This window comes from Colletes latitarsis, chromosome 7 (assembly GCF_051014445.1).
Source record: "Colletes latitarsis isolate SP2378_abdomen chromosome 7, iyColLati1, whole genome shotgun sequence".
Lineage (NCBI taxonomy): Eukaryota > Metazoa > Arthropoda > Insecta > Hymenoptera > Colletidae > Colletes > Colletes latitarsis.
Genome location: NC_135140.1, coordinates 22,329,013 through 22,355,368, shown reverse-complemented (window position 1 = coordinate 22,355,368; position 26,356 = coordinate 22,329,013). Strand labels below are relative to the sequence as shown.

Below are 26,356 nucleotides of genomic sequence, written 5' to 3'. Positions count from 1 at the left end.
TAAAATTTCCCCAACTCCACGAGGGATGGATTACGTGGAACAGTCGATAAGATTCGTTCGCAGATGCTTTGCGTCGACGATTATCTCTGTTGCGCAATAAGGGAAACGCGGATAATTTCGTGGTATTGTGAAACTGTTTGTTCCTTTGTTTCTTTGAAAAATTAAAATAAATACGTAGGCTCGTAATATGGAACACTGCGGATTAATAATTACTCGCATAGAACAATACTATACGCGTATCGAGATTAAATTTTACCTCGCTGCCAAGGCCTAGCTTAACACAAAATAAATTGCCAATATCTACGGCAGTTACTATTTTTTTTTAATTTATACTAATGTTTTGTTCGTCGTTACACCCTTTATTTTGTTGTAATGCTTGTTGTACGTCGCGTGTGTTGTACTGTACTGTCCTTGAATTAATCCATTCTTATCGCCACGTGGTTCCGATACATACTTATCTTCTTCTTTTATTTTTCGTCGTGAACCATAGTAAACAATGAAGAAATTGCTTCGTAGGTATCGTTTTAGCTTTATTATTCTTTTCTTCGTTTGTGTCTAAAGTATTCTCTACTGTTCCGATATATTTCGATTTTCAGGTGCACGTAATTTAATATTAACTTAAACGACGATTTTTTTTGATTCGAAAATTCCAAGTGTCTACCATTAATTTCCAATTACGTCTAACAATTTTTTGCTTCCAACCAAATGTCTTTTTTCTCGTTACGCTTACTCGAATAATCTATCCAAGGTGTGTATAATGTGATAACGTATCTGGTAAGCTAGGAGCGACGTATAAATTTCAGTAAATACTTCAACGACAAAATGTTGCAACGTAGAATCGGAATCGTCCTATTCACGAGTTCAAGGCTTCGAATTTAAAACCCCATCGCTATCCAGGATTTCTTGTATCGAGCGGATGAAAAATGAGAGACCCTGGCCGAGAAGCAGGCAGGCAGGCAGGCAGGCAAAGTACACAGAGGTGTGGGGCAGGTTTTGGGTGACTGTCAGGGCTGTAACACGCACAAAAGGCAGGTGCTGGAATGCATTGATTGCCCGAGCCCCTCTCAGCATCCCGTGTGTCCCTACCCGTATCTGCTCTGGGAACCACCCTCCGTCTCTCCCAGGGAAACGCTCGAGACCCTGAAACTCCGAGAGAACTCGCTCTCCTGGCTCTGCTTTCGGATTATCCCTCTTTTCTCGGGACCAGGCAAAGCTTCTTTGCCCTCCTCTTCTATCAATTTATTCCTTTTCCCTTCCGTCACGATCGTTTCGCCGTGTTTTACACGCGAGCAACTTGTCCGAACTCTCCGAACTACACGAAACGACCAACAATTCCGCGTCTGTTATTCAAATTAGAGAGAAAATTGCCTCGTCGACGTTCTACGAGACGAAACCGACCCGTTAGCGTTAAACGATCACTTGTTTTGAAATTCATTAGATGCGCAGACAAAAGACAAAAAAACAAATATTAGTTCCGTAATTTTTAAATAGTTTGGAATCGAAAGGGTAGAAAGCGAATTTTACAAAACGTTAAGAGGGCTTTGGAAAATTTGCTCATTTTCGCGATCCATCGAGCATCAAGTAGGTACCTTCGAAATTCCACAAAGGGAATTTCTAACTGTTCGTTGGAATCGGGGCCGCGGTTTGCGAGAGAAATACTTCCTTTCAACGAAACAGTACTCGATCCTCTGTGGAGGGAATGTAACGAATTATTCCGCGCGAAGGGTTAGGAATGAATTTTCGTTGGCATCCAGAGTTAATTTGAGGCGAAATTACCTATGCTAGCTGTCCAAGGAGAATATTAAATCCTATTTCGACCAACTAAACGTAGAAACGGATATAAAAAAGTAAACGTTAAAAACTATCGTTTCGAAAATTGTATTTTTCTATTCTCAAGTCCGTAATCGAATCGCGTAAGCTCCAAACGAACGAAAGACCACCCTCGGACGCATTTTATCCCTATCGAGCGACCTTAATCGAATCGCCCACGCTCTGCCCCGAGACAATTTCGCGGGAAAACTTGCCTGCCGTTTTCAATAAGGATTGGAAAGCAACGATCGACAGGGCGGAAAGCTGGGGTGGTCTTTCCCTTTGGGGCGTGACTCGGGCTTCCTCGTTATTAATCTCTGGCAAGCTCCCTTCCCTCTCGGAGCGTTTCATAATGCATTTCGTGACAATGAAATCCGTTTCGCTTCGATTTGAATGCAGGACAGTGTCGTTGAACTCTTCCATACGTGCAGGGTGTGTTTTGTGATTCTTGTATTTCGAACGAGGTAAATGCGCCCTCTTTTTTTACCGAACAACGGTCTCATTCCCGATCGAAGCAATTTCCTAGATCGTTACTAGGAAAACCGCAGAGACTTCCGAGGAATGCCGGTGCAAACAAGCGGCTGTCGGTGCTTCTCGGAAATTCAAAGGCGGCGCCCTTGGACGTTGCCTCGCATAATCGAGCTCCATCGTTCAATATTTGTCACTGGTTTTTTCACTAAACGCGCGGCGATAATACGAGGCAAGCAGCATATATAGTCGTTGTCTCGAAATTGTTTGAAAAACATTCGTCAAAAACAAACGATTACAGTTATATATGCCAGGTTAAAGAAAGGTCTGTATCTGAAATACCGAGACACGACTATCTCCTTCAACTATCTCTAGTCAAATTTCCGGGATTCTGCTCAAGGTTGAATTCCACCACTTGATTTCGGTCGAACCGAGATTCTCGATCTCGGGGAAACAAAAGGGAAGAAAACATCAGCCCCCCCCCCCTCGTCCTATGGACGAGAACAGATCGTCCATTTAAAGATGGCGCATAATGGCAGAGAATTTTTGTCGAGCATCTGTTGGACACGCTGCTCCGACGGAGAAGGCCGGAGGTCATTAAAAACACGCGCACCGGAGAAAAACAGGCAGTAAAGGCTGACTAACCTTTTGTTGTGCCAGCCTGAGGGACTCCTCGAAGTGCTTGTGAACTGCCTGCTCGGTGGCCCTTTGCTTCTCGAGTCTCTCTCTTTCCATCTTGGCCTCCCTTTTCTCGCGTTCACGCTCCAGCCGGACTTCCGCTTCTCGCCGCTCCCTGCAACGCACACAAAAGTTTCGAGGTTACGCACAAAGTTCGATCGTGCATAGTTTAATCTGGCATGTACGTTTCGTCCCGAAAACTCGTTCGTCGATCGACGATTAAGGGGGCCTTCCGGGTTACTCTTTAAAACATTGTACATCCGTTTGTACGCGTTCATCGAATATTAATTTATATCGATTTACAGGATAAATTCCCCTTGACGCATCGTAAAGCTCGACAGTCAAGAAGGCCCTCCTCATAATACATATATGTAATAAAAACCTCCATGATTGCCGGACTCGGGGCTCAAAATTTTCAAGCATATATCCAACTTTTACTGTACCGATAACGTTGATAGTTGGAAAAAATACGCGTAAATTGATACGATTAAGAACGAATGCTTTCACGGTGCTTCGTTTCGCGCCTCTTATCGATTTATCGCAGCCACTCCTCTTCGACCGAGTTCCCTCAGCGTTTAATCGGAATCCCCGTCAGCTGCAAAGAAAAGTGTAGGCGAGGAAGTGGCCCCGATATCTCGCGTATAACGAGACCGTTCAAGTACTATTACTGCCGACGCTATAATTACTGTCAAGTTCCTGCGAATCGGGTTCTTTCGTTCTACTGGGCTGCTATTCGCCCGAACGCTTCGACCGGAGTAACGTTACACACGGTTTCCGTTGCGTTTAACGCTTTTTCTTACGTTTGTATTCTTAGTACGCGAGAGATTCCGCTGCTATTCCATCCAGCGAAATTCCTGAGCAAAAAAAAGCGCGGCAAATCGTTAACGCGTTCGTCATTAAAATGTCCAGTTTTTCAGAATTTCACAATTTGCATACATCGTTATAACACGGTGATACATTGGAATTGAGAAATTGTGATAAATCGGGTAAGCCTTCGGGGCTTATGACTAACGTCACATAATATACGCGTTTGCGATCGTTTCTTATTTCACGTTGCCGACATTATGCTCTGACGAAACGAAACGATGTCATTACTATTTTCATAGATATCAATTTATTTTATTTGTAAGAAACGTTACGCAGAATGCTTAAAAAAGACTACGGAGACGGTTAATTATCCAGGAACGACTTTGAGAAAACGACAACAGCCGAGCAAAGTGGAAAAGCCAGCGTACACGAGCGTCTCGGTGTGTACTTGCTGGCGAACGTGTATTAAAAGAGCCGCGATAATAACGCCCGACAGTGGCTGGGCGTACATATCGTGACTTTTTAACGGACTCGGTCAGATAAGCAGCATTCATTAATGCTTGCGCAAGTTATTTATACTGTTACGTGCGCAACGCGCGTGTTTATCTCGGTTCTCGGTCGGCGGACTTTACAATGCACGCGTTGGATCCGCGCGATAAATAACACACGTATTTGCGAGTGAATTTCGCGCGCGTCTCCCATGCCGGAAAAATGGCCGCGCAGACGGCGAAAAAAAGACTCGAGTTTTCGTTCTACCGGAAAATCTATTCCCGTACTCCGTTGTTCGAGAGCTTCTCTCTCGCTCTCGGATCTGTTATTGTTATTTCAAGTACGGAGGTTGGTTATCTGATATCGGGTTCCCGTTTGCTTTCCCACCCGAATGGAACCGACGTATCCCCGCCGTCTATCAAAATTAATCGTCCCGAGATTATTATTAAACGTCTTTATCGCGCATATAGGTACACACTCTGCGTGCATTGTATTGCAACAGTAATTTCCATAACGCCGAGCTACGGTCAAAGATTGTCTTTTGATTAACGGAACTGGAATTTTCGACGGACAAACAAATGTTAATCTACCAAAACAAAGACCATGCAAGCAATACGAAACGAGTACAAAATAAGGAGCGTCAACGATGAATTTTAACCTGGGATTCTTTTTCCCGGAAGTAAACAAACAAAAATTCATAAATTACCGCGAAGAAACAAGTGCATTACAATTGCTAAACGCCTTCGCCAGGTAATAAGTATAAATAAGAAACGTACAGTTCCTGTTTCTAAAAGAATGTTGGAATGCAAACACGATACGATCGGTTTCGGATAATCCCTAATGACATCGGTTTATTAAAAAATTCTTCGATGAATATGCTTCGAGGCATCGGTTTTGTAATTTTTCTTATTAATGAACGCGCGTACGATTTTCGAGTTAATCGATTCGGTAATACCTTTACAAAGATTTTCGAGGAGATCTGGAGGAGACGTACCCGTTCCAAGAACGAGCATAGCTTATTATTACGCTACGACGTGTACCGGAACAACCAGTTTCTGCATCGGAGCAATTTGCATCTTTGAAACGAGGCTGACTTGCTCGGTCGGTCGACGCTGCATAAATCGAGTCCGTGTTTTGCAACGTATACCGCAAACGAGACTCCTTTGCCCGCTGTTGGAAATTGTTCGGTGAAAGCATTATCGTATCGCGACTTCCTGTCCGACGAAAAATAATTCCCCGGGACTAAATTTTCCCCGAGCTTGTACGATCCTGGGCGAAAAGAGGACGCGAAGGAGTCGGCTGTTGTGCATAAATCAAAAGCAAGAACTTTCCTCGCTCGGCGAATCTCGAATCGCCAGAGCACGGGGGTCCAGCTTTTCACAGTTGCGATTCACTCGTTCGGGCAACTTTTAATTTTACGGGCAAAGTTTTATATGCGCCGCTCGGGACAATAGTTTGGAACTCCAGCTCAAGCAGAAACGGACACGTGTCACGGAAAACCGGAGGAACGTTGTTTCCCGAAGTTCATCAATGCGTTTCTAACATAAAGCACGTACAGTTTGGACACGTAGCCGAGGGGAAAAAGTCGAACAAGTAGGATAAGAGAAACAGGTGTAGCGGAAGAATTAAGACAAACGAGAGTTTACGTCTTTGGCAGATAAAGCGTTTTAAGGTTCTTGGAGAGCTCGAGAGAACCGGTGGACGTCTAATCGGCGAACAATCGGGATCGAGTCGCGTTTCTGTCGTTTCGAATTCTAATTACGATCGGCGAACGGGTGAAATTATTCGTTCCAGAGAGGAGGTTAATCGGCAGCGCGGAGATGGCCGAAGGCCGACAGGACAGGAATTCCTTCTCCTCCTCCTGTTGCTGTCTCTTTTTCCGTCGCGTTGCTCAGAAATCGAGCAGCAGCCAGAAGAGAGGCAGGCGAGCGTTTGGTCGATAAACCAGTCCGGTATGGGAATAGGACAGGTTTGGGCCGCGGGCAACCTTTGAAAAATCCGGTCGCTCGGAACTGGCCTGACCAGAAGACCAGTTTTGCCGAGCAACATACAGCGAATATCACCAAAAAAGGCCTTACGCATCCTTGCCTCGCGGCCTCTTTTGTTTTGCTCGTTCGAGGCTAACTGCGCGAGACGTATTCCTTCGTCGCGTGCGCGCGCGCTACACACCCCGATGCTAATTGATTACTTTCCGATTGCGAAAACTAATCCTAATAATTAATAACTAATCGTCACACTAATCGCTATTTACGATCTACGTTTCTAATCAGGATAGGAGGATCTACAACACTTGCTGGAGGAAGAATGTAAAAGTCTAGTTTGTACGACGTGGGAATCGAGCCTAGTTAACCTAGTACAAACCTGGACACCTGTAAAACAGCTGTACCGAAAGAAAATTCATTTTCCGTGTCCTTTTCATAATATATTGTATCGATAAGTACATATTTTTCAAAAAGAATGTCGAGTATCGTTAGCAACGTGTCCTATTATTAACTTATCGACCCGATAGCAATGAACAGTGGACTCGCTTTCTGATTAACGATGAATGAGTTAATAGAGCCCGATGATTGCGTTCGGTTCGATTGCTTGTATTATTCATCGATCATGATTATTTGTGACATGTCGCGTAGCCCACGCGGCAGACGAATTATAACGGATCCGATGTTTCTATATAGGATCATTAATTATGGAAAACAATTTCTCTTTTTTATTTTTACATGGTTGCTCGTGTCAGTAGTTTCCAAAGCGAAGGACATCGTCGAGTATATTTTTCTTGTATAGCTTTAAAATTGTGGAAACCACTGGTTCGAGCAATTGCAATATTATATACAAGAATGTTAATTCCGTGTACTTACCAAATAACTGATCAAGTTACCGATTATTTGATAATCGTAATCATAGACCAGCAGTCTTTTACGAGAATACAAGAATGTTTAAAACTGTACACTGTCGACGAAACACGACGACTCTTCCGAAATTCCTGTGCACGCGGTTCGATCGCAAAACCAACACTGGCCGATTATAAATACGGTAAACACCGACAAAGAGACGCGAAACGCGAACGTTGCTTAAACGATTAGCCTTCGACGATCCCCGATGGCTGATCGCGATCGCGGTAAAAGGACGACGACGATAATTCAGCAGAGACTCCTAAAATACGTTCCACGAGGTTTGTCGCTCTCTCTGTCTACTCCTGTATTCGTACCTCGACCTTCGCGTCACTTTCCCTTTCCACGCGCAACGAGGAATTTATTTTCATGTAATATTTACCAAACACGGTACGCACGCGCGCACCAGCCCAGACACGGGAATTATCACGACGGGAATTATCTTCTTGGAAAGCAGACTAGGAGACGAATTTCCAGGAAAGGTCATTGATCGGCCATCATCCGTCACTGCTGTTTATAAATCGTGACCCGGGTACATAGAGCACCACCGACAAGATTTGCTTGCTTGCCTCGCGTAAATACGCGCCCCGTTGGAAACATATTCAAGGCCGTTTAGGAAACCCGCCATTAGAATTTTCGGGATCGCATTGTGCCCCAATTTCTGTTTTTTATTATTTAATTCGCGCTTATCCTATTCATTTTACCATCCTCGAGGTTGATAACAGCCGTACTTGGCCTTAGTACCAACGTACATTTACTTTTATTTCTATACAACTTGTTTTCGTTTCTCATTCCGCTCGATGCTAAATTTCTTAATGTATACAAGCTTCGATAGAGTAAAAACATATTATTATCGACAAATGGCGCGTGTAAGAAGCGACCTCGAACGTTGCTCGAATACACTGCCAATTAAATAAAGTTGAGCGGTCGGAGTCCAGCGTCGGGTTAATTTTATTTCCAAACGAATACGAATTTCAAGTTGATCGAAACGCAAACGGGAAGTTAGTTTACGAACGTACTCCAAAATTTTGATTAGTTATTCGGGAATAAAATTTGCCCGATTCTAACCAAGTTGGTAGCTTCGCTGGCAACGGGATCGATAAAACAAAGCGGTGTCTCCGCTCGACAGAAATTATGGCCGCCATTAAACCCATTATGTACTTCGCGGTATCTGCACCCGTAGCGAAGTTCTAAAAGCATCGGAGGACGAACGAACGCGTCGTCGTTGTACATGGTACCGGGATAAACGGAAACGAGATAATCGCGATTCGTTCGCTACGCGCGTATCAACGACGAGAGAATGAGACAAGAGATATATTTCCACTCTTATTCGTACAGAAGCGAGTGAGCGAACGAACGAACGATTCTCGATTATACTAGAGGCTCGAATTTTACGGCTCATGAATTTTGTAGGATGCGCTGAATACCCCGCTTTCTTCGCGTGGCTTGTTCGACCTTAAGTCAGGGCCTGACATTCTGAACGCGCACTAGACGATCAAGATGGCTGTCAGACACCTGTCCGTCTACGTTCTTCCTCGCTTCTTTTTCTTCCTTTCCTTTTTGCCCGAGTTGCTCGCTGCGGGGAGCCGCAACGTTTTCTCTGCCCAACGACTAGAAACGCTTGCGAGCTGATTTTTGCTTTCATTTTATACTACTCCGTTCGACTCGACTCCGACGTTCTACCGACAGCCTGGCACGAACGATTGTCTTCCAAGTTATACTTTCATTCTGCTCGTTAGAAAACTATAACGCGACTCCGTAAACGACACAACTTCACTTCTTACCGCTTTGCGTAACTAATTTCTCGCTTGGAATTGAAATCATTGACTTGCAAATGCGCGAAATAAATTTATCCCGTTCTATCAAGCCAGTCCCCAAAAGAGTGCAAGTACAAAGAGTACGAACAAGTCTAAACGTAAATTGAAATTAAAATAGCATTATAAATAGACGAGGAACGCAAGTTGTGATTAAAATTCTTGGAATTACGAACTCGATCACCTTCTAATCTACGTATCGATGCAACGACTCGAAAACGAGTCACCGCTGAAACGGTGTCCTTTAAAAAGGCACGTCCGTGCCTCGAAGGATTTCTTGGTCGGATGACGTGTCCCGCCTTTGCATTATGGCGTAATTGGAGTGGAGAACCAGCTTGCCAAAGGTCACTGGATCGCTACCCGTATACGTTGCATTTTATTTACCGCCTATTCAAATGAGTCGTGGTTCTGCGTTCGATTACCTTCTCACGCGTTTGCAACCGTACCTCGCACTTGGAACACCGGCCGAACACCCTGTATAGGCTGATTCTAGTAAATGAGTCAACCCTCGTTGTTCCTAATACACAACCGAGTTAGGCCTCCCCCTTGCAATTAATTTTGTAATAGAAAAAGAACACGCTCGTGTAAACTATTGTTAGTTTCGTGTATCGAAAGCGAGAAAATTCGATACATTTTAAAGTAAATGCTGGGAAAGTTCTGCAAGAAGGTGGTTATTTTTCGTGGCGATACGGCCGATGCGCGTTTGCATCGAGTTTGTGTGTATCGCGCGGCAAATTAACGCTTGCATTCCTACGCTTTCTGCACCCACCGGTGCGCGATTACCATGATTTCTGCGTGACGTAATTTCACCGCAGCAGAAGCGCGCACACAAACGACGACGACGATCGGATAAAAGACGGCACGGAAGAAGAAAAAGAAGAAACAGAGACGGAACGAGTTTCGTGGCGCACACGTGCTCGGTCGAGAGCTCGTCTCACGGACAACCACGACGCCCCACACACCTATGCGCCGGCCAATGTATCATTTGGACAGGTAGGTTGGGCGCACGGACGTCGTCCAGGTATATACAAGCTTCGAAGTAACGGGTATGTATACCGGGGGAGACTCCGACTCCTCCCTGCTCGCTGTGCACGCAATTACGGGATCGTAATCGTTCGTTGATATTACTCTCTAATTTCCTTTTTTTTTTTTATTTTGCCGTATTACTTTTGCTGCGAGCCTGGACTAGCCGCATCGTGTAACCAACACCAGCGATACAATGTTAACGTAATTGCAAGCTACTAAATCAACCATGCTCCTTTGTGAATACGCGTGCTCTTTTCGAGACAATAAAACAACGTACAGGTACTTTTACTTTTCGCTCGTCCAAGTCGAGGCGTCCCTATTTCCGGTGCGATAAAGTGGAGAAAACAAATTTTCTATCGTTCCTTTTTATATAAAAGCAACGTTTCGAATTGTCATCTTCTTCTAAGAATATTCTGCGTACGTTTTTTTACGATCCAAGGATAGTAACGCTGGTGCACTCGACTCGCTTTGATTCGGCTTTCATCGTATGGGCGTTCTTTAAACTTATTTTTCCCCGACGAGTAAACATTTCTTCGAATCCCCGTGTCTCGCGCGGTTTAAAATAGACGCGAACGCAGCGAAATACGAATAACCGATTTAAAAATGACGCGTCCGATACAAGCACGCGTTTAAATATATTTATTAATATTTTTAACCCTTCGACGTCGCGTTTGGCTCCTCTTCTTCGAGGAGGAATGCGTTTCACAAGCTATTACAATTAATATGTTTTAACTTTAATATGCATACATGTATACATAAATAAATGTATATTACGCACCGTGACGAGTCAGGAGTCGAAAAATTCGTTTATAGGAATAGGTTAGCGATGCTTCGAATTATGCAAAATCCAATAAACAGAAAAGAAATCGTTCTCTCGTCGGTCCGAACGAAAATACCTCCTGAAGGCGGCCGCATCTCGTTTCCTAAGCTTCGAACGTGCAGGTCGAACGGAATGGAACGAAAATGAATTTATGACCGCGCAGTGGAGACCGACCGGTCTATAGAAAGCCTAAAGCGACTCTGTAAATGTCAGTAACCTTGCAAAAGCCAGGTTTTACCGGCTGCCACGTTTACTCGGAAGCCATTAATATATCCAGACGCAACGGGAGAGACCGGCGCAACCGCGATGGAGCGTCGTTAATAATACGAATCGGATTTAGTTTCTGCGTTCGAGGGGAACGCGTAACTACACTGACTAAGCTGAGTCGGCGTTTTATCGCGGGAACGTAATTGAGACTCGTAGCGTTAATGTCGCGAGGGATTAACCTGTTGACTCGACCCTCTATCGCTCGTCGATGACCACCGATATATTCCCACAAATTCAGTTTAAAGCCTAAATTACTCTGCTCCGAATATCAAATAAATTTCCTCCCTGTAACCGTAATAATTACGATCGTATAGAGCACTACGATATCCAAGTCGGGCTTTGTCTTTTAATTTATTTATTTTTATTTTTAACGCTACTTACTTTTTAATTCTAGTGGTATTTGCGCGAAACGATAATTTTCATTAATAACTTCCTTGGAGAACACCAAACCCAACGGTCGAAGGCACGGGAGTCCGATTATTTATGAACAGCGTAAACGTTGCGGGAATTTATAATAGCCAGCGTGCCGCTATCTTTAGAGATGAAACTAGAGTTAAAACATTTTCAGCGCGATATCAGAGGCGTGGAAAAACGACGAACAGAGTGGGACGAGTTTGGATCGGTTGTTGGCAGTGCCGGTATATACCCGGAATACGCGATGGGATCCCGCCACCGCTTAAGCTTTGACGAGTGGTCGACGCTTGTAAAATTGGTCCCGGTGGGAGCCAACGTGCCAAAATGTCTTACTAGCGTCGCTCTATTTTCGCCATCGACTAACAGGGGAACGCTCGTTTGAGCATAAAGCCTGGGAAAACGAGACTCCCGCGGCTCAGTGGTTGTTTTACAACCAAACTCGAAACGAGGTTCTATGTTTTCGTGAAGATGCTAATCGTCGATTCATGGTTTATGCAACGGGCTCGTTACAATTTCATATTTATCGAATTAGCACGCGTGGCGCGCACAGTCGTTATAGAAATAACTTTTTCTCGGCAATCGAATAGAAATACGCGTGGTTACAAGACGCGTTAATTGGTACGCGCTAATGATCTTTACAGCGACTTATTTGGTTGTCGTTAAATATTCATACCGACCGATTATCTACTACTCGAGGCAATATAACGAGAACTGCTTCGAAACGGTGGCAAGAATTATCGCTGGCTGTTTATTCAGCCACGAGAGTTAATTTTGCAACTTAATCTTGCGAATAAGTTCGTTCATCCGTGTCCAACAGAGATAATGAAACGTAACGAGTTCCAGGCTACATCGCGATCCGAGAACTATTTTCCCGACGCCTTCGTGCTTGCATTTAGATGCGAAAATTTTATTTCTTCCCGTCGATGCACGCAAGGAGGAATCTTTTTAATTTCTCTCGTACGTTTACACACACGACAGTCGACGTGTTGTAGAGTTCGCTTTCCCTGTGATTCCATATATGTATACGGAGTACCTTCTAATTATAGCGATCGGCCCTACGTCCGCGAAGATACCTGTCTTAAACCTCGTACAAAAAGCGTCAACTCCCTGTCGAAGGGTTCACGGATAGAATTTAAAATGATAACCCTCTGAGACGAGTCACAGACTCGTTTGTAACACAGTGGTACGGAACCAATGTTTTCCCGGTGTATAAATGCCATCCCGAACGGGAACTAGGGGTCGAAGAATGGCGCAGAGGGAGGGGCACTCGATGCTCGACACGGATATATCAGCGAAAGCCGGAGCACGATCAATAAATCCGGCGAAACGCGGCATAAAAGGTCGAACGGTTGCGCGAGGGTGGCTTCCAAGGGTTGATATACGGTTGATCGATCGGAGGAGGGTGATTTCACAGGGAAGCTGCTCGGTCCGGGGCTTGAATGGAGACTGGAAACGACGTAAAATCGAATAATGAAACGGGGGTTCCGAGGGGATGAGGTCGAATTTCCAACATCCGCGCGCTTGGTAATCGTCCGTGAGGCTTGGCGAAGAAAGAAGAGCGAAATAGATTCGGTTTGCCCGCCAGGGGCAACATATGTCTCCGTTTCAACCCTTTTCGGGAATATTCTGTCGGTCAACTTAAAAAAAAAGTAAAAGTAATTCGTTGAAAACTGTTCAACTGTCGCTCGGTGTGATTTTTATGGGGATTCGTAATCAAAATCAGCACTTGTAAACTAAACAATTTCATTTAAAACATTTTTTTTATCCGTTATAATCGAGACCAAATGTGGAACCAAGTTCGGCGTTATCGATCGATCGGTGACTTTTACCGAATCGGAGGAAAAGCGTGCCGCCGCGGCGCGGCGCGGCGCGACGTTGTGTTGGTTGGATAAAACGATTGGATTTTCGACGTAGACCCTGGATTGCGTACGAGGACGCGCCACGATTCGCAGATACTCGTTCGTCGTTCGCAATTTCACGAATAATGTATTCCATTTCGCGTTGGACGACCGCCAAGTATATGTTTACGGAAATCTCGGGGTAAAGGGAGCGAGATAAGGAGCTGCAGTCGAGCGAAAGACGGACTCTATTTACGGATGCACCGAGCCGAGAGACAAAAGAAGAGATTTAGTCTTCGACCAAAGCAGCGTTTCTCATCCTTTTTTGGCTCGTGGCCCACTTCTAAGTATAATTTATTTCTGTCAACCTTCTCGCGGCTGCTCTCTCTTGCTAAAAATCATAGCATACTTAACCATTTCTTAATCCATAAATTTTGTTTCGCGCTTCTTGATACTTGAACTCAAACTGTTGAATCATTCTGCGATTCGATCGTACGTACTTGCCATGTAAAATAAGTCATAAGTCATGAATAATGGTCATAACAAGTAGCGCGTCTCTAACGAAAACGTTTTTGTCGCTGCATTTTAGGTCATCGTCGGCACAGGATGGTCTATACAAGAATCTATTACACTGTACGACTATTTATTCGGATGAATATTCAAGAATTTTATTTGAATAATAGATGAACGAGAAGTTACCAAACTAAAGCTATAAACAGCGATTTATTTACGGCGTAGAAACGTAAATCCAGCCGTGCGATTTTCGCGTTCCTACGCCTGTGGCGAATGGGACGAATTTCGTGGAACGCGGCTGCCATTAATTCATGGCCGACTTGGCGTAGAAAACGATGCGACGCGCGCTGCTACTACGCTCCGAACGATTCAGAACTTTTTTCTCAATTAGGAAATTGTAGCTAGTACGTCCGCTATATCTACTACTGGAACGCTGTTTCCGCGCGAAAGCGAAGAATAGAACACGTTCTAAACCAGCGGTGCGCAAAGTCCAGCCCTTTCTTCGATCTCATCTGGCCCGCTGAACAAACTGAAAGACAAATTCCAACATCTGTCCGAAAGCAACGAGGCTCTAATTGTTCTAATCGTAACATTTTACATGGGATACTATTTTTCCAAGTCCACAGAAAACATTATAATACTTTGTTTTATCTGGCCCAGTAACGTACAAGGTTGCGCACCATTGCCCGGGCAGCGTAAAAAAGCTGCACTCGGAAGTCCGTAAAAACCGTTTGGAACACGATTCAGGTGGTTTGCGCGGGTATCGGGGCGAGGTTTGGTCGCGACCAGAACGAAGCGAGATTTTTTCCCGGGATCCAAGGCCTCAGCTGGCTGTAATCGACCGTCTCGCCTCCCGGAAACGGATCTCGTTTCACGGGGATTTCGCCAAACGAGCCGACTGTTTGACCTAGTGAGAATAGTCTATTAACCCTTTCGCTACGGACGAGTATAGATGGATAAAAAGTGGCAAAATTATTCTGAATGTAAAAAACAACACTGGGAAAAATATGGAAACAACTGGCTCAAACAATTTATTTTGGCGGCCCGCCGCGTAGACTAAACAGTCTAATCTTAACTACTCTGCGTCGTGCTATCTAAACAACGAAAGGGTTAAAGTTAGCTCGAGCGCTCGTTTTTCGGCTAGAAAACAACTCGTTTCTTTTCCCGGAGCTTTCGATTCCCGATTACGAGAGTTCGGTAACCTAACGCGTCGCGTTCCCTGTTCTCCGTTGATCTTCACTCGCGGAGAGTGATTTACCGCTCCATTGCTCCTCCTGCGTCTAATTATATTCCGCCAGCGAGAAAGAATGCTTTGGTCGCTTCCCAGTGGGCCGCACGGTCGATTTAACCCGCAGCTCCGTCGAGAAGTAATTATTTATTGAAAACCCGCCGCGTAGATCCTGCGACACCGCCTCGAGCCTCGTTCTCCTCGTTGTCCGACCACTAATAGGATCATTCTACTCCAATTAAACTATGTAACTTATAGAAAATATTTAAAAAACCCTAATTCTAAAACCCTTATACTCGTAAACGCATACAAGAATGGACGAAGAGGGGAAACAGTCTTTCATAATTGCCCACGAAAGTAAAAAATGTTCGCGTGACTGTTTCTTTTAACTCGAGAATAAGTTGAAAGGTTAATAAAAATTGAAAATGTCGATGATTGGGTCAGCGTCGAAATTAAACTCTTACCTTAATCGCTGAACTTAAAATCTGTTATTCGGTTAAATACGCCCGGCTCGTAGCGAGCGTGCCAACTACAGCGTGTCCGATTAGTCGTAGTACAGGCTGGGAGGAAATGATGGCTGGCGAACCAGAATATACGTAGAATGAAATTGTTTCGAGGAAAAATTTGACGCGCGGGAACGCAGCTGAACGCGGCTGAACGCGGATCGTTTAATGACTTCAAGTAACGACAACTTGCGTAAGCGCGCGGCTCGAAAATAGAGCGAGATATATTCGCGTGGAATAGCCGAGGAAGGTCACCAGGTTGTTGAACGTGCTTCGTTGATCGAGCTGTTCGCGCGTATCGACGCGCGTCGCAGCCTCTGACCTTTAAGCGGGAACAACATCGTTTCGAACTCGACTCGCGCGACCGATCGCCGGAAGATAGTCTCCACGCCAATCGGCCTCGAAGATTGAAAAAATTCAATAATCCAAATTAATCGCTTTATTGTGTCAATTGATGTATCTACTCGAACGTAAATTTAACGCGTAACTCTCGATCTCCGAAGCTTCTAAAACGTTAACATTGATCTATCAATGATAAGATTAATAAATATTAGTCTATGAATGAGTTGCACTATTTATTCCTGACCTCCCTTAATTCTGATAATCTTGCGCAAAATGAAACTATAATTTAACGGAAATTTATTAAGCCCGCTTCTAGATAGACCTATTAATTCGATCAATCTTTAGTGATTGCATTTTTCAGTTATTGCAGCAAGTCGCTCGACGAGGAATCGAGGCGACCGAAACGACTATTCTTCGTGCTTCCTTCTTCCTTTTACCGATCCAACGCGATCGATAATCGAACACATTCAACTCCGACGTCTTACTACAGAATTAAGTTTTGCATTTTTCTTCTGACCCACAAGCTACGTCATCGAACAAACGTGCGTGGTTCTGCGTAGCGTAACGTATAGGTCGACTCATCGGTTTCGAATGGGTTAAAACTCTCGGTGGAACCGGACGATGAGACACGGGCAATATAACCGAGCGATAATTCGTAACGACCGTGTCATAATTGCTGTTCCGTTAATCGGAATTCTTTGAACTCTAGGCATAGTCTTCCTAATGCTATGGTCGTTTGAAACTTGGACCATTTTTCTCGGGGGTTTTCTCACCTTTACGGGATTAAGGAACAACTTTTCAAATATTTTTAGCGTTGTTTGCCGTTTAAAAAATTAAATAATTTTTTCAGAATGATTTGAAATATTTTCATTTCCAATTTAAATTCCTAAAAATCGTCCGTTTTTTGGTACGTCTACGGCACGGAAAAACTCTAAACTATCGAAAGTTCTATTCGGTTTACTTTCGTTTCGAATACTGTGTACGAATAATACCGACGTGTCGACGTCTCTAGCGCAAACAAACATTCCACGCGACGATTCGCGATAAAGTGCAGCTGACCCGAATATCGAAAGTGCCAAAACACTCGTTTCGAAAATAATCCACTCGCGGCGGAAATTCGGCGTGCGGTTCTCTTCTCTCTTTCTATCCTACCGATATTCCTAATGCGAAATTATTTCGCCCCCGCTTATTCGCGCGGAGCCAGCTGGGAGCCGAGCCAACCGAGAAGTCCCTCTTTCATCTTCTTCCTCGAATTCCACGCAATCCGACCCTAACGAACACGCACCTATATATGTATAGCCGCAATTACCCCAACAACCCGTGCGTGTATCAGCATCGAGAAAGATGTTGGTTTCGTCGATCGAGGCTTCGGCTACCACAGAAATCGTCCCACGAGACGCTTGTCTTTTTCTGTCCTTCGTCTAATCAGCTTTCACGATGAGATTACACCAAAGTTCCTCCTATTATTAACGAGCGTCGGCTTTCGGTACATGGAAAGATAGGAACTCTATCGAACGACTTGGTGAAATAAAAAGTAGAGCAAAATTGTTTCTTCGAAATAATAAAACAGCAAATTAATTTACTTGTTTCTTCGAAGAGAATTTATTAGAGCAAATGATACGAGGAGTCGAACGAACGTGTAAAAAACAGGCAACAAGTGCTTCCTCTCAACAACTTTCCATTGTTCTGGCTACTTTGTATAAGTTTCTGGTTGTACGAGCTCGGATATTTGGGTCGGGAGCAGAAATCAACGAGGAGGACGACTATCTATTTCCTACGAGTCGATGATATATTTACGAAGCGAAGAGAAAACGAATGCGTTTCCGATACAATAGGAAGCATTTCCATTGCCGAAGACTTCGATCTCGGAGAATGAATGGAAAATAGTTTCTCTCGCGTGTCCGACGAAAGAGGATAATGGCACGCGTTTGCAAAGGAAGCGAGCGAAAAAATTTCTGTCGCAACGGAAGCAACTGTCTGCGATTCAAATACGCCGGACTTTCTGTCGTTCGTATTCAAAGTTTGCGATTTGCCGTCCATTTGAATTTCACACTGCGCCAAAGTGATTGAAAATTTTGTTTCCGTAAATTGTTCCGACACGATAAACGATCGGAAAGATTTCCCATTCGAACAACAATTTTCGCCTCTATCGATTTATTCTACAAATATATTTTATAAAACTGGAGGCTAAATAAAAATTATTGTACGTAGTTATACGAATGTAGGGTATCGTAGCTTACGTCTAAATAGATTTCACTTAAAAGTTCAAGTTCCAACAACGAATGTGATTTGCTTACGATAATAATACGGCTGGTTAACTTATACACCGGCTATAATACAGAATGCCGCATCGAAATGGCAAAAAATTTAGTTCTTTGCATCGTTGAAACTTAGTGGACATAAGATTGTGTAAGGAAAAGAAGGAAATTCTATTTTTCAGCATCATAGATTATGGGCTGTTCTTATTACAGAATGGTTTAAGCGAAACATAGTATTTTCGTATTATCTTAACATCCTAAGGAGATCTGTAAAAGACCGAGACGTTTAAATGTCTGATATCGATAGGAAGATCGACGATGAAAAAGAACAGTCGTTATATTTCATTTACATATAAGCAGCAATGAAACGTATCGTAACGCGTCGCTATTAATTTTCGCGAATTTACGGTACGTTGTTAAAATCGAGATAAAATCGGCCGAGCCTCGAATTCAAAACAGGCAACGTTGTTCAAAGACGACAAACACGCTCCAGGCAGATAAGTATCGCGATGAAGGAACGATCGATAAGCGCAAACTATGAAAACAACGGCTGATATCGACCAAAGTAAACAGGACAAATACGCTCGAATGCATTCGTAAAATCTTGTTTGCATTCCGGGTGACTGTTCGATGTAATCGTTGCGAACGTGCTTCGAGAAATTACAAAATATAAATTTAACGAAAACAGCATACTGGACGAGCGTGAATGATTTATTTGACGACGTTTCGGTCAACGAGTAACCCTCTTCGGGAAAAATTGGTGATATAACTCGCATAAAGCAAATATTATGTAGGCTTCGGGCAGAGTATAACAAACAAAATCTTTTTCGTTGATCCGGACGTATGTTGTAACAAGAATAAAAATATATATTATAAGATTTTTTTATAAGGTTCGTCCTTCGGGAAAATTATATTAGTTATCTTGAAAAAACTATTTTACATGTTCGAACGAGTGAAAAGAGAATCAGCAACGTATTAAAACATCGACCTTTGACCCGTCGCGCTCGAAACGGTCCAGTAATCTCTGAAAGAGAGTAACAATCTAAATGCGGATATTGGTTGAAATGGCAGCTGGTCGCATCGAAAAAGGCACGAGAAGGCTCGACGCGACACTTGCGAGAATTCAGACAGATATACGTATCTGACCAAGCCACTGGCTCTGACACTGATAACAGAGGTGCGTGTAACTGCGATAAGATAAGACGTTGTCGCGATACACTCGACAATGCCCATTTTTGTCCATGAGGTTGCCCGCCTTGGATAAGGAACAATAACGCGAAATACGAGCATCGGAACGATAACGTGTCGAGTGCTCGAGATTACACGCACGTACGTGGAATGCGCTCGGCGAACGGTCTTCGGGGCGACCTTCGGACTCGAGTCGTAAGGTTTGACAATAATGCTTGGAGAAACTCGAGATACGAAAACGCGAGATAACACGTCGCTCGTATTTAGCGAGATTCTGCGTCGTTAAAATTACGAAACGACAAGTTTATCGGGCCTCTGAATCACGCTCCCGCACCACTGAAATTGTGTTAATTAGTTGGATGAATCGATGCCGATAGAACTCGAGGCCCGTCGCGCTCTGCCCGTTGCCCGCTCGCTCTCGATCGTGTCGCAACGACTCGTCGATCGACTTCTGACTCGACGCGCGCGCGTTATTCCAGCTGCACGCGTGGGAACGTGCCTGGAAAACAACATTCTGATTTGTTACGATGAAAAACAGACCCGTTTATCGGTCGCATACATTAAAACCTTCGAATATTGAAATTACATCCTTGAAATTTTGTAACCTTTCAAAAAGAATACTTTACGGTTCACACGATACTATCAACGGTTTAAAGTATCATTCTGTTAAAAAATAAAGTCTATTTTGTAACGGAGACACGGTAGAGAAAATGATTGGATTTCTGAACGTGACCTTGAATATGCCCCAAGCCGAACACGAAACGAGCAAATAACGGTTCCGATCATCCCGGACAACTAGCCTAATATCGCAACGCGGCAATTCCAGTTGCTGCACGACGGAATACGGCTTTTACAGAATTATCGAGCAGGCTAAGAAACTAGACTTGTTGGACGACGTTAAGATGGCGACGAAACGAGAGAAACCGACCTCTCGGTTGACCTAGATCGTGGCCTCGCCGGAGTGCAGCGCGACTCTAAAGTATACGGACTCGTCGAGCTGTTATATAGCAACGCTACGACGCTTCTTTCTGCCGTTGATTCTCGTTCGTTCGCACGGCTACGACGATCTTCTCTTTCAGCGAGCACGACCGGCAGAGCCAGTTACCAGAGAAGGATATTTGCGGTTGTGATTCAGCGCTGCGTCCAGCGGAGTAGCCGAGCGTCGAGGAGAAAGGGGAGAACCAAGGCAGAAAATCGAGAAAGAAAACCGACGACCGCAACGATCCGCCGGATATATGTATAACTGAACAAGTCATTCACGAGATTTCGAACCGAGCCTCGGCTCATCGAGATTCGTTTGGCCCAGCGGTTCCCAACGACTTTCGACTCTTTTTATTATTATACGCGTAACTTTAACAAGTTGCAACATTTCGGAACAGTCAACCATTTAAAACCTTGAACGCAAACTTTGAGTCGGCTCTAAGTGTACGCAGTTGAAGAGTAAGGTGTATAGGTTCTTGTTTTCAATTTATAAACAGCAACGCGTTAAAACTTGGGTCTGATATTTTCCATGGAAGTAATATAGACAAAGTAGCAGAGGTTCCGAGTAGAGTACTAGATTTAAAAGTTCTCAAGCACTTTGAAAGTTTCCACTTTTGTCCGATGTCTTTCTCGCAAATTTCACGCGCGTCTCAGTGGCGCTATTTGTTTAACAGCAGTGTAAATCAATTTATTCCCGAAAAGATACCCGGAAACACTTTTAACAGGAAACGCGATCTAGTTTCGAAACGATTCGCCGCGCTCCAAAGCGGCGAGTGTTGCGGTTTGCGGGCCGTGAGAAACGAGGGAAATATTTTCTTTCGTCGAGCAACGGTCCGCGAGAACTCTGTTTAGTCGAGGTATCGAACGTGATAGATTAAAAATCAAAAAGATTCATCGGTTGCTACAACAATCCGGAATATTGTTTTACACGCTTCCATTTTTGGTTAAAGTGCTCTGATTCAGGAGATATAATATACACGATAAACGATCAATTCTGAGACGTATACATTTTTAAGAATAAAATATACATTGCGTCGATATGAGTGGTATCGTATCGATAGAAAGATTGTGAAAGCACGCGATAAAGTTTTTATCATACGCGGATTAATGACTCGACTAGCGGGACTGCCAACTATAAAGATCAAACAATTTTTCGAGACACTGGTTCCGTGTTCTGATAAAAAATTCCTTCTAAATATGTATGCGTTCGAGAATTATGCAAGAGTTTTCTTTCTTACGTGTTCGGTTCGTAGTTACCAATCGGCATTTGAAATGCATAATTCCTCGACGGATACATACTTAATACGCAAAGAAATTTTTATCGGAACACGGATCTACAACGTGGTAAAAACATTTGTATGAATTTTATAATTGACAGCCTTCCGCATAACAACAACAACAACAACAACAACAATAATAATAATAAAGAAATGTACCAGGTATTATCACGACATCGTAGGTACACGATATGCGATAACAAATGTGAATTTCTGTTTCGTAAGCTTTCTATCGTTATGATATCGCATTGAATAATTTCGAGTTACGTTACTTATGCATTTAAAAACCTTTCATTATGTAATTAATATCCCGAATTGCTCTGATAACCAATTAATTAATTACTTTTCTATTTATAACGCGATAGTTTTAAGCGAGAACACGACGGTTGGTTGTTTCGCTGCCGACAATATATCAAAGAGACGGAACAGAATTAGAAGTTCCCGAGTTCTCCTATTTTATTGTAAACTTGCTCTCTCCCTCTCTCGGAGAATCAGAGTCGGCGTAATAAAAATAAAGTAGAAAGTCAGAGGAACGAATCCGACTCGCCATCTATTTTAATTCGTCCAAGGTCAACGCAGCATAGTACGCGCGAATAAAGTTAGCTTGGGGCTAAAATTCGTCGTTCGCTCGGCAGAAATTCAATTACGCGCGGCTACGATTGATTTGCAGAAAGGGGTGGCGCAACGATCCGTTTCTTTCACCGAGCTTCGAAAATTTTCGAACATCGACGATTCACGATACCGCGCGATTGTCGTTTATCGGGTCTACGTTCCTCGAGGTCTCGCGCGTTCGACCTCGAACGACCTCTAAATACGCGCGTGCATCGCAGGAACGCGTCTCTCCGATCCCTCCTCCGGAATCGTCCTTCTCTCTTCCCTATCTCTTCTTCGATATTTTTTTCTTTCGCAGAGCGTTACATTGTTCGCGAGCCACGGTCGAGAAGGGCAGGTAGAAACCCTCGGGATAACAAAAGGACCAGTCGTGCCTTTGTGTATTTCCATAGAATGCGGCAGACTTTCGTGATTTCTCTCTACCTGAGGCCAACCCCGCTAACAAAGAGAGCAATGCCTGGCGTCTCGAAATTTTTTCCTACCTCGACCCCACCCCCTCTTAGCCATCCCTCGCCCCTGGCACGCCCCCCCTCCTGCGGCCGTTTCCTTCCTGCTGATCCTTACGAAGGAGCCAGGCGCCCGATTAACCGCATTGTTACGTTTTCCCAGAGCCCATTATAGCCCCAACAGTTTATGGCACTGTTCTCTCTTTTACCCGGGTACAAAACGGACCCTTTGCGAAAATCGTCTGCGAGCCTGACGAGATGGAACCGGAATTCCTCCTTTCAGAAAACCGAAACACAGAATTCTCGCGACGAGAGAGAAAGCTGCTTCTGTTTTCGTCGCGGCTCGATCCTTCGGAGAAGCGTCTCTGTTTCAACGGGGGCCATTTTACCGGAAAAACTTAGGCAACGGTTAAAGAAATCGATACTCCTGACACAGGAAATAATAATCAAGCGTATGGTTCGCGTTGGTACGAGCTCTGTTCCTTGGTAAATGGTACCGAAGCAGCCTTTGAAATTTTTGTTCGATCCAATGGAAACCAACCTCCTTCCGCGCAAATATTCGCGAGGATTTATTGAACGCGCGATGCGATCACTTTCAATTGGCCGTGGTTGTCGGACGGTATGCAGCTCCCCGTGTCTCTACGGGCAAACGAAAGCCTCTCAAAGCTATTTAATTTCTGCCTGGATTACGCACAGGAGCCCGGAAAATTCAATAAATCCATCTACGCGAAAAAAAGGCTTTGCTGCGTCAACTTAATAACTCGATGGCTCGAAAATGAAAGGCGGCTGGCTAATTAAGCGTGGCCGGGACTGAACCAGTCCCGGTTTCACTCGACTACTCGACCATCGAACGTTTTCTTCATGTTCCGGTTCAGGGTTGAGTCGATCGAGAGAGGCTCGTTCCGATCGATTACCATCGAGATTCTTTCCGAGAGGATTACGAGACTACGCCGCGCGCATACCCCCTCGATTGGAAACCTTCGCCAGCAACTTCTCTTATGCCACGCTCGAATAAATACAGACTGTAAATTCATGGAAACGTATCTTCCGGAAGGCTGAATGGCGGAGAGCTACGTGGGCGCAGTGGCTATTTATTTTGCGTGCGAATAAAGCCAACTCGAATCCCAGAAGAAACTCTCTCGAGATCGTCAACTATTATTCGAAAATATTTCGGGAGCAAGTTATACGTATATTTTATTTATTTCGTGCCTGGTCCCTGGATCAAAGTTAAGTTGAACGAACACGAAGCGGATAGGAGCGTCCATGATTTATTTCGGACAGGTTTCTATCGCGCATGAGATCGTATGCACGTTGCACCGACGCGACACGACGCGACGAAACGAATTCCAATTAATTACGCGCAATGACGCGTACCGAGTATGTAGCATGGATTACGAATCAGGCTCGCGTTGTACCGGACATTACGCAACGACGTCGACATTGCGAGCGAAACCAGTTTGCAAATACCTAGGCTGTCGTTGGTTCGTTCGTCCTCGGATTTGCAGGGGAATCCGAGAGTCGATCGTCGACAAGTGTTTCGGCCGAGCAGCGATCAACCGTTACTCCATGGCGAAGGGGAACGCGACGAATCAGGACAGCTGTGCCGTGCCATCAGGGTCGTCGGCAAAAGTGAATATTCGACGATCGAAATACGCAAGAACGGAGAAAAAAGAAAATCTCAAATACGCTCGGACCTCGGATAACTACGAACCTCCTTCGTGAAATCGATGGATCGGAAATCGAAAAGATATCAGCTCTTTACCTCTATAGCTCCAAACACATTTCTCCAATTTCTAACGCGATTATAATTTGTTTCTGCAAATATATTCCGTCTCCGATTTGTCGATATCTTCGTAAGTCGAAAAATTCTCCGCGAAAGTCGAAAGGAGAGCTTACTTGGTTCGACCTTGAGTCGAACAGTGCTCCACGGAATATTCGTCGAATGCGCGTTTCGAGGTGTTTCACGGTTCGTCGGCGAAAGTTTAAAACTGCTCTCTCGAGAAACAAAGCTCCGCTTCCGCGCGCCACTTTCGAATTTATGTGCCGCGGAGTTAGACCAAGCTATTTTCGTCGTGCAGCCGCCCGAGAGTCTCGCGCGCGCGCCTTTCGTATTCCCGATACACACACTCTAATTTTACCCGATAAATAGTTTGGACCATCCGCACGATTCTTAAAATGAAATAAAAACTGAAAGCTTGGACAATATTTATTTAAACGTAAAACGAAAGAACCCTGTCCGGAGGAAGACTTTTTTTTGTCTCGTAACTTGAATAATTCAATCCTTTCAAAGGCATTGTATTTGAATTAGAAGAAAGTTTCCTCGATTAATTAAAATTTTGTAAAAACTTTTATCATTATCTGTAACGTGGTATAAAAATTACTATACAGAATACGTTTCATCGAATAAACATTGTTAATTCTAGTAGGAATCGTTTGTGTCTTAAAATGCATCGTACAAACAATTCCTACTTACAAAAGGTATACATTTATATATACTTTGCTTTTGATATCAAAAGGAATTCATTTCCTCTTAATGGATGTAAATTAAAAAATTTAAATTAGCCGAGAATATTTGTTGCACATTAGCATACTTATTTATACATTAGCGAATTCATTAATTCTCCTGTATCGATTAAATCGAATATTCCTGCAACGCAACGTCGCGTGCTGTATTAATTTCTGTATCGCTTGCAAATGCGTGCGTATTTTATGCGTATTAATGCGAATTGCGTGAGATCGTTTCACGCACACCGAGATAAATACAGTTTTCTTAGCAACAAAGTCGACTGTAAGTTAATTGGGAATCAAACTATACGTTAAATTTCCTATAAGAGACGTTGATAAACGTATAGCATAGGTAAGCATAATTGAGATAAATCTTCCTGTAGGATGCAGGCAAACTGGTTACTCTAAGAATATAGGAATTGTTACGATTTTAATTGACGCATCGACGTCAGAGACAGTAATATCGCAAGTATTCGCACAAGTTTAGTTAACCGGAAAAACTATTTCCATAACAGCACTCGACGCTACGGTATACGTTTGTTTACAACGTCATTTTCGAAGGGGACTCGCTCGAAAACGTCAAAATGCAATCTGCATGATGCGACTACGTCTACGACGCATTATCTAAATTTATCCATTTACGAGCATCGTAAACCGCGAATCCCAGTTCCGTTTAAACGCGACCCGGCTCGACAGCCGATTAAAGCAGTTCCGAGAACGCGTCGATCGCGATTCTTGGACGCACGGAATCCATCGCGGCTTTCCACGACTATTCGCGTGCGAAACGCCGAAACTGTTACGGCGTCGTTATGGATCCTAAAAACGTAACGGTGTTCCCATAAACGGCCGAGAAGCAATTTATATTCAGCGTAGAATATCTCCGAAGCTTCTCCGGCCTGCATAAAACTTTTGAGCGAAATAGAAGCGTACCGGCGTAATTCGCGCTAAACTCGGTCCGAATACAAAGCTTCCCATTATCTCGCCGCGGCTCGAAATTCGTAATTTCGAGTTGGCAGGTATGCACGGAGAACTCCGGGTCGGTTCGTTCTCGAGAGACTCGTCGAGTTTCCACTCGCCTGCCGGCACAGAGTACCCAGTCAACCTGAACGCCGATTGCACCTGCACCGGTCAACACACCCTAACACGCCACAGCCAGCTTGCTCGCGCACGATTCGGTGCTCGAAA

At 44.1% G+C, this 26,356-nt stretch overlaps 1 protein-coding gene across 4 annotated transcripts in view; it reads right to left on the bottom strand.

Annotated features, from left to right (window-relative positions):
• Kdm3 (Lysine demethylase 3) overlaps positions 1-26,356 on the bottom strand; it is a 217,309-nt gene that overhangs the window by 23,136 nt on the left and 167,817 nt on the right. For all 4 annotated transcript variants that reach the window (XM_076769658.1, XM_076769661.1, XM_076769660.1 and 1 more), the window contains exon 9: positions 2,923-3,070. In XM_076769658.1, coding sequence (XP_076625773.1) covers positions 2,923-3,070 — 148 coding nt within the window. The remainder of the gene's footprint in view (positions 1-2,922; positions 3,071-26,356) is intronic.